Raw genomic sequence first — 9,832 nt, 5'->3', positions numbered from 1 at the left:
TTCCGCTGTGTCTTGGTTTTTCCTAAATAAAATACTTGTAATAATTGTATAGTTTTTGGTTTCCTAAAGAGCAATACATTTTGAATCAACCGTGTTATATTTTTTTTAACGACGTTTCATATTCACAAATCCAAATGTAATCCCTTTTTGTGTTTTCTTGAAAGACTTCGATTTAAACCTAAAAAATGTAATGTAATATAATGCATTGTAGATTTGACCTTTATGTTTAGACCTTTTTTAAAAAAATTGCATTGCTTGCTTTTATCTGCATGATTAAATTTATTTTATTTGTTCACGTATGTATTATTTTACAATGCATTTTATAAATAATAATATTTTTATTCTTTTATTTTATTATTATAAAATAATATTATTTTATTATTATTTTCTTTGTTGTCTATTTGTCAATTTCACGCTGTATATATTTGCTCAATCTTTAATAATATATATATATATATATATATATATATATATATATATATATATATATATATTTGTATAGTCTTATCCTGTACCTAATATGTATTTTAAAATAATAATAATGATAACAAATAATAATAATAATAAACATCATATCACACATTCCACAAGGTGGGAATGCATATATTTTATTTAAATGCTAATTATATTGCTGTGTTTTAATGACTTTATATATGGCTGTTTCTATGCGCTTTGTAATGTCATTTTGCAATAAAAATACAGTTGCAGCGTCATAATTGACCTGTAGGAGCGCTGTTGCGCTGTTGCCGCAGACAGAGTAGTTATGCTAGAACAATAGCTGAAGAAGAAGAATTTGACTAGTTGTGGGAGCGTTGTGTTCCCTCGCATCTCTGCTGCTTCAGTCCGCTGGTGTTGTGTTTGGGACACGGCCGACAGGTACAGTGTTAACACCTGCGTTTGACCCGCAATAACGGCTGTAATTACTGCGACTTACCTTATTCTGCTGTTTAAACGAGAACGATACACTCTGAGTTAGCTAGCTACCAGTTAGCATCCCCCTGGCTCTTCCACTAAAGTTGATTTTGTCTAGTTAGCCTGCTATCGTGAAATGAGCATAACTGCATCACCATTAGCTGATTAGAGAGCTGGTACATGAATACGATACAACCACCAAAGTCACTGCACACACAAACCTAAACAAGTCTTAATATGTTTACCAGAAGTAAAAAAATGTAATTGAATAGAATTTATCTTGCAGGAAGTAATACTGGTTCTACAGTGCATTTGATTGTGGCCTGATTGTTGCAACAATGTGTGTTTAATATTTTTTTAATAGAGATTCAGTCAGAACCACCCGGCCTGGTCTTCCCGAATTCAGTTTCCTCCATGGGCAACATCCCCATCCCCAAATTTGACCATATCACCTGTACTAGTTTTGCAAATATTCATTCTTATATTGGCCACTATATGAATATGTATGATCACAAAATAAAACAAAACAGGTCTGTCCATAAAATATCAGAAATCCAAAGATATTTTTGTTTGTTTAATAAGTACAATTGAAAGATAATCATTGCCCTCACTTGTGAAAAGTTGAAACGAGACACAATTCTGGTAATTTAAAATAAATAACTTGATTGGATTTAATATTGCATTTGGTGTGGTATTTAAATTAATTATATAAATCAACTTTGGTAAAAAAAAATGTGTCGTCATTTCAGCTGCTTGAGCCATGAGTGAGTACAAGATCCACCATGATGTGAATGAATTACTCAGCCTACTTCATGTCCGAGGAGGTGATGGAGCCGAGGGTTACATCGACTTATTGCAGAAGCACAGGACTCCCTATGTCACCACTACAGTCTCTGCTCATAGTGCCAAGGTGGGTAATTCACTATTAGCAATACTTTAGTACAGCTTTCCAGGCACAGAAACGTCCTGGAACTGGATATAAGTGTTGTTGGAATCACTGGCCCACAGGGTGTGTTTTAGCCTGATGTGCCACCAAAACAATTGGCAACAGAAATTAGGCCATTCCTCAAACCTCAGTATAATGTGGAAATTGTTGTAAAATGTAGAACATGTGAGAAATATGTGTTACTTTATTATTGTTGTTATTATTGTTATTGTTGTTGTTATTACATAGCAGAACAGTGATTTGTCACAGCTTGTGTGGAAACACATGGACATGATAAACATACTGGCTGTCATTTCTCTTCAGGTCAAATTGGCAGAGTTCTCGCAAACTCCTGAGGATTTCTTGAGAAAGTACGAGGAGCTTAAGTCCAAAAATGCTCGTAACCTTGACCCTTTGGTCTATCTACTCTCCAAATTCTGTGAGGATAAAGAGGTAAGGACATTTTTAAAATGATATGGTTTTTAACTGTTTTTACTTTGTAATATCATTCATTTCACCCTGGGATTTTACAGATGCTCCAGTGTCTGCAGCAGAATGCCAAAGAGAGAGCGGAGTCATCAGCAAACACAACTTCAACTACAACTACCAGTTACACTCTGCCTCAGACCAGTACCAAGATATCAATGCAGGAACTGGAGGAGCTGCGAAAGAAGATTGGTAATGTGACTGCAAGCTCCAGCGCGCCTTTGGTGAGCAGGTCTTACTCAGATCCAGCGGGTCTGAAGGTTAAGTCTTTAAATTGGTTACAGGCAACTAAATAATGACCTGGAAGTTGTTATAGAGGTCTGTGAAATGTAGGTTGACTTGGCATAAAGTTTTACAGGTGAAGATTTAAATTTAATTTCAACCCATAGTGGAGTCATTTACCACATTATAATTCATGTGTCTAATTTTTTGCTTGCAGCCTGCTGAAGTCACACGGAAGATGTTGAGGGACAAACACAACAAGAAGAACCCCACCCAGCCAATTCCAGTTTTCCCTAACTGGGTGTATGAGCGTCCGTCTCTCCTTGGCGACTTCATCACCAGTCCCACCCCTGCAGGAGATCCACCTGTGGCCATAGGTGAGCATTTTTCAATATTCAGATTTATCTCTGCTTCTCTAACTCAGACTTTCACGGCTACTTAGTTTTATTGCCACACATTAGTTAGAGTTCATCAACAGATTGCAGATTTTAATTAGTAGTTCAAACATTTCTGTTGTTGCTGGTGTTGAGAATAGTGTCGTTTGCCTTCAGGTACGCTGCCAATGACTACTCAAGAACAAGCTGTAGTGGAGGATCTGCTGTTTGTCCTGATTGGAGTTGATGGGCGAGATATCACAGCCCAGCCTGTGCTGGGGAGACAGAACCGATCCTTCATTGTTGATTCAACACTGGACATGTCTATCAAAGAACTGGTCAACAGAATATTACCAGTTGCATCATATTACTCCACTATAACACGGTTAGTGTGTAAAAATATTGTATAACGTATGTTACTGTCGTGAAAGCAAAACTGTGAAATGGTTACCTTGTGTTTTTCCTTTAGTTTCATTGAAGAGAAGTCATCTTTTGAGTATGGTCAGGTGAACCATGCCCTGACAGCTGCGATGAGGACCCTGATGAAGGAGTACCTGATCCTGGTCACTCAGCTGGAGCACCTCCAGCGGCAAGGCCTGCTGTCCCTGCAAAAGCTCTGGTTCTATATACAGCCAACCATGAGGACCATGGAGATACTGGCGTCTATTGGTATGAGTCTGAACACAAGCACTGACATTTCTAGCCAGTTTTGGCCTGAAGTCAGTGGACCTGGTGGCCATAAGAAGGCCAGATTTTGAAATTAGTTGCAACTGCTTATTTTACCCACTAGAGGGCAGTACCAACTAGATTTATACAGAAGCTATTGACAGTTACTGCAGCTGTTGTACAGCAAATCAAGTAGCATTTGTAATATGGGAGATCACATTTAACTGGATTTATAAAACAAATGACATGCCCAATGTTTATTGCTCGATATCAGTTGGTGCAATAGAAGAGGACACAAGGGACAGGGCAAGATGGAGGCAGATGATCTGCTGTGGCAACCCCTAAGAAGTACAAGCTTTATGAAATTAAATCACCCTATTCGTCTATTTTCACAGCATCCTCACTGGATAAAGGAGAGTGTATGGGTGGGTCGACACTGAGCCTCCTCCATGATCGAACTTTCAACTACACCGGAGACAGCCAGGCTCAAGAACTGTGTCTCTACCTCACGAAGGCAGCCAGCGTCCCTTACTTTGAAATACTGGAGAAGTGGATCTACAGGGGCATCATCAAGGACCCATATAGGTACAGCTGCTCTCAGAATAAAGGCTAAATAATAGAATGTTCTTATGCCACTGGATCTGCATTTTGTTTACATCAAATGAAATGCCACACTTTTTCTACTCACAGTGAGTTCATGGTGGAAGAGCATGAGCTGCAGAAAGAGAAGATTCAGGAGGACTATAATGACAAGTACTGGGATCAGAGATACACCATAGTACTGCATCGCATTCCCTCCTTTCTACAGAAAATGGCAGACAAAATATTAAGCACGGGTAAACAAAACACATGCACAACACCCAAGAGACTTCTTGTTTGAAAAACAGTTCATAATTTCTTATTCTTTGATTTATGTATTAGGAAAATATCTCAATGTGGTGCGAGAGTGTGGCCGTGATGTGACGTGTCCTGATGCAAAGGAGGTGCTGTACACCCTGAAGGAGAGGGCCTATGTGGAGCAGATAGAGAAAGCTTACAACTATGCCAGCAAGGTCCTGCTAGACTTCCTCATGGAAGAGAAGGAGCTGGTTTCTCGTCTGAGGTAAACAATTAATGGCATCAATGTATTATTCATAATTTGTTTATTTCTGGTGGAGTAATAAGAAGGATGACGGCGGATGAAGAGGAAGCATTAGTTTTGTGGACGTGACTTTAAAATGACAACTTCCTGTGTCATCTTAAACCAGATCCATCAAGCACTACTTTTTGATGGACAAGGGTGATTTCTTTGTGCACTTCATGGACCTGACTGAGGAAGAGCTCAAGAAGCCAGTGGACGACATTGTTCCTCCTAGACTCGAAGCCCTGCTGGAGCTTGCTCTGAGAATGAGCACGGCTAACACAGATCCCTTTAAAGATGACCTTAAGGTGGGTGGAAACATGAGTTTAGGTTATCTGCAGTTTACCGAACAATAGTTAGACAGGATCATGAATATGAGTCTGTATTGCTACATTGGCCAGATATTATTTTAAAGCAGTTACTGGTTGACCTGACTTGCCATGGTCAAAATCAGGCTCAGCAGCCAAACATTTAGTAAAACTTGAAAGCAGGTAATACATCACTCTGATTTTTCTGGATTGTACTTTTATTGTACATTTAGTAAAACTTGAAAGCAGGTAATACATCACTCTGATTTTTCTGGATTGTACTTTTATTTCTCACTGTACTTATATACTCAAAGTTTATGCAAGTTCTTTCATTACACCATCGCTAATGTAATCTATTTGTCTTTCTTTGGTCACAGGCTTATCTCATGATATTGTATATTAGTTGAGCCTATGAATCCTCCTCTTTCCACAGATCGACTTGATGCCTCATGATGTCATCACTCAGCTGCTGCGAGTCCTGGCCATTGAGACCAAGCAAGAAAAGGCCATCATCAATGCAGACTCGACCGACGTGGCCCTCAGTGGACTGGAGGCCTTCTCTTTCGACTACATTGTCAAGTGGCCACTCTCACTCATCATCAACAGGTTATATGAACTGCCTGGATTATGTGAAGTGGGGGAATTTTAGAGACAAAGGGCTGCACTCTTTGTTTCCAAAATTCCCCCACTTCACAGTGCTTTATTTTAGTTTGTAGGAACCACACATTCAGACACTCAAGATCCAACCATAGAAAACTCAAAAGTGATTTAAGAAAATTTGAATTTCCTGTCAAGCATAGCATTGTTGTTTTCAAATGTGGCCTCAGTTTGCTTCAAAATAATGCAGAACAATTATAAAATGTGAATCTCCATGTTGTTGCGAATACACTAATATCCTTTTCTATGACCAACATTTGTTTCCTGATTGGTTATTATCAGTCAGTGGTGAATGCAAAGTTTGGCTCACTGATAAATGTCAGTAATGGTTCCGCCTTGTCACATGTCAGGGATAAGAAATCTTTGGATCCACCAGTTAGTAGCAGATATTCATTAGATGTTGGTGTTAGCCGTCACATGGGATTTGTTGACGTGAAAAAACGTGAACTATGGCTAACGATTAGATATTTAGTTAAAAGTGTGTAGTGTGTGAAATCGTTGCATTTGTGTTTTTAGGAAAGCGCTGACGAGGTACCAAATGTTATTCAGACACATGTTCTATTGTAAACACGTGGAGAGGATGTTGTGCAACGTATGGATCAGCAACAAGGATTTCAAGCTGTACTCCTTAAATTCTGCCAAATGGTGAGCTGGTAAAGATTTGAATTCACATTTATGTTGAAAATGTCAGTAAAATGTCCTCTATACACTCAATTTGCACATTTTATCTGTACGCAGGTTTTCTGCCGCATTTGCCCTTCGACAGCGGATGCTGAACTTTGTGCAGAACATCCAATACTACATGATGTTTGAGGTGATGGAGCCCACCTGGCACATCATGGAGACCAACTTGAAAACAGTGAGTGGATGCATGTTCTCCTGAGCTGATCACGGTCGCAGTGTACCTTTTCATGGTTTGATGACTGGACACTTTCTTCTTCTCCAGGCATCAAACATTGATGACGTGCTCTGCCATCACACCAGCTTCCTGGACAACTGCCTGAAAGACTGCATGCTGACCAACCCGGAGCTTCTCAAGATCTTCTCTAAACTGATGTCTGTCTGCGTCATGTTCACAAACTGCATGCAGGTTTGTTCATCTGATGGTGAAGAGAAAACAAACTCATTATATTTGTGTTTTAAGACTTCTTTTTTTGAAAAATGTTGTTTTTGTTTTGACTGTGGCAGCGGTTTACTCAGAGCATGAGGTTAGAGCGCCTCTCTCTGGAGCAAGGAACTATGGATGGGCCTCCCACTCAGAGTGAACAGGCTGAGGAGGCAGAGAAGAAGAGGCTAACCACAAAGGTATTTCTAAAACAACCGTTGCCATGGCCTAATGTCCAGACGTCTGGGATTCTTAGATAAAAAAAAGGTGAAGGGGTCACTCTGAAACTTTGTGTTTGTTGATCGTTACAGCTTTTAGCTGAGCATGTGGACGCTCTCCAGTCAGACGCAGGATTTGAAGCCACCATCAGCAAGTTTGACAGTAACTTCAGTATGCTGCTGCTGGACCTGCTGGACAAGCTGAGCATCTACAGCACCAATGACTGTGAACACAGCATGATCAGCATCATCTACAGGTAAAACTGCAGCAACAAAGATGATGATATGTGTAGGTGCAGATCCAGACTCTGCAGCGCCACTTTCAGTTTTATAGTGGAGTTTCTCGCATGATAAGACCAATTGGGGTTGTAACAGAAATTATCAGCTGTCACTAATTAATGTTGATTTAGTCAGTAACTTAATAACAAAGCAACATTAAACTTGTGTGAAGGCTGATATTAGTGTTGGCACAAAGATCTCTTATGAGCGAGACCATCCACTCTGTAACAGAGAGATTCAATAAAGACTTCTTGCTGTTTTAGCAGCTACTATCTAGTTGGTAGGTCTTTTCTTTCAATGATCAAAACAATATGTTTAGCTGATTTATTTAATGAATTTGAAACAGCACCCTCAGGGTCTGAATTGTGTGTTTCTCTGATTTTGTGGAGACCCAAAACAGAGCTAAAATATGATTTGAAAATTGCACTTGGACATATTTCATGCATGATAGATAGATAGATAGCTGATAATGTGTCAGAAATTATGTTTTCAGTTTGTTCTGCTGTCCCCACAACATTCTTTTAATACTAACAATTTACATTTACCTGACTTGTGTCCAAAATAAGGTTAAAAATTAAAATAATTTGTAACTTCACAGGCTGGATTTCAATGGATTCTACACCGAGCGCCTGGAGAGGATGGCTGTAGAGCGGAGTCAGAAAGCAGCAGCGTAGCCTGCTATTAACCATCACCCAGCAATAAAGACATCCTGTCCATCAGTCAGCTGACCAGACATTTCCCATACAGACGGCTGATGTCGATTCAAAGAGCTGATACTTTAGTGTGTATATAATATATTATTTACTCTGTGAAGTGAGTTAAAAGTTGACATGTTTGTGGCGTCATTAATGCTTCAGATGTACATTTTGCAAACTAATATGTTTAGTGGCCTATGAAAATTTAAATCATTACACTTCCTTTGGGAAATGTGAAAATGCGTCGTATTGCACTTCATTAAAACGTGACCTCTGCTTAAATTATACAATATTATTTCCTGTTGCAGATTAAATGATTCACCCAAATCTATTATACTATGTAACAATATGTATAATGGTCATACATTGTGAAGAATGGGATGTTTTTTTTCTGACTAACAATGAATTTGGGTAAGTTAGCAAACACAACCAGAATCTGACCAGAAATACAAGCAGACTGTCTTCAAAATAAAAGTGCATTACCTCATACACAACCATGTGTAAGAGGTTTCTTCGTGTTTCTTCATATGCCAAATATAAACATCTGTAATTCTTGTGTACAGTGTTTGAAATTAATAAATACAGACTACACAGCCTCAGCTGTCAAGGTTATTCGATTTCTTGCACTAATTAAAGATTTTTGATTCTAATCCATATCATGTCAGCAGTAACAGGTTGCTATCTTTGCTATAAGACTTGGGGAAACTGACATACATTTCTTTATCATTCAGCAACATTTATTTCAGGTTTACAATGATAGTCATGTAAGAGATTTTATAGCACAATCAAATTCAAAATCAACAGCTCCACTGTTATTACTTTGGCAGAGCTCACCTGAAACATCAGTCCAGTTCTTAAGTTATATCCAAACTTGCTGGTTCCCTGACCTTTGACCTTTCCCTATACAATTTTCTACAAAATGTTACCAGGATCCACCAAGTGGTCTGGTCAAAGTTACAAATACTTCCTTACTGTACTTAAGTACACAATTCACATATCTGTACTTTATTTTGTTATTTATATTCCTGGCAACTTTTACTTTTACTCCACTACATTTCCTCTAACTGGCTTTGTTACTCGTTACTACCAAATAAAATCAGAAGAAGAGTTGGTAATGGTCTGTATTTATATAGAGCTTTTCTAGTCTTGATGAGTTGCTTTACACTACAGTTTTCACCCATTCACACGTCTTTCATATACATACATACTGCAACGTGGGGTTGCTCAATCACACATATAGACGAGCAGAGCCAGGAATTGAATCCACAACTCGCCCTACCACAGGCTCAATCAAAAATGTTATACATTGGACCAGGGCCGGCTCTTGGCATAGGCGATATAGGCGGTCGCCTAGAGCGCCATCTGCTGGAGGGGCGCCTCCAGCAGATGGCGCTTTTTTATTTTTTTATTTAAAAAAAAATTTAAAACAATAAAAATAAAAATGATTTTCTATTCCCAGTCGCCCTCATTTGTGTGTTCTCTCTTGCAAATAATAAATATTAACAAATGAATAAACAATAATGTTCCTAAAATGTGGTGCTGCTGAATCACATGACGGGATCAGAGGTCAGGTCACAGACAGGTGAAGCTTTTGTTATTAACGACATGAAAAGGCCGTCCAAGCCCTCGGGAGCGCCCCCCCCCAACACACACACGGGGCACCGGCAATCTCGCCTAGGGCACAAAATTAGGTAGAGCCGGCCCTGCATTGGACCTTTAATTAGACAAGAAATACCGTTCACTTGTGACCCAAATCGCTGGCGTGCTCTTATTCTGAAATACTTGATTAAAAACCGGAAGTGTGGTGTTTCAGGCTAACTTGACGGCATCTTTTCCGGTAACTATGCGTGAGGCGGTGATAACGA

The 9,832-nt window shown here is 39.1% G+C and overlaps 1 protein-coding gene across 1 annotated transcript; it reads left to right on the top strand.

Annotated features, from left to right (window-relative positions):
* The first annotated feature begins 773 nt into the window (after positions 1–773).
* tubgcp2 (tubulin, gamma complex associated protein 2) lies at positions 774–8,566 on the top strand. Its single transcript, XM_044013639.1, has 18 exons — positions 774–876; positions 1,662–1,822; positions 2,162–2,290; positions 2,371–2,547; positions 2,763–2,922; positions 3,097–3,304; positions 3,389–3,588; positions 3,981–4,170; positions 4,276–4,421; positions 4,507–4,687; positions 4,833–5,013; positions 5,447–5,619; positions 6,187–6,315; positions 6,409–6,529; positions 6,617–6,760; positions 6,859–6,975; positions 7,087–7,250; positions 7,871–8,566. The coding sequence occupies exons 2-18, from the start codon at positions 1,673–1,675 to the stop codon at positions 7,944–7,946; spliced, it is 2,646 nt and encodes an 881-aa protein (XP_043869574.1). The 5' UTR covers positions 774–876; positions 1,662–1,672; the 3' UTR covers positions 7,947–8,566.
* The last annotated feature ends 1,266 nt before the right edge of the window (positions 8,567–9,832 follow it).

This window comes from Solea senegalensis, linkage group LG18 (assembly GCF_019176455.1).
Source record: "Solea senegalensis isolate Sse05_10M linkage group LG18, IFAPA_SoseM_1, whole genome shotgun sequence".
Taxonomy (NCBI): domain Eukaryota; kingdom Metazoa; phylum Chordata; class Actinopteri; order Pleuronectiformes; family Soleidae; genus Solea; species Solea senegalensis.
This window is presented reverse-complemented; position numbering and strand designations above follow the sequence as displayed.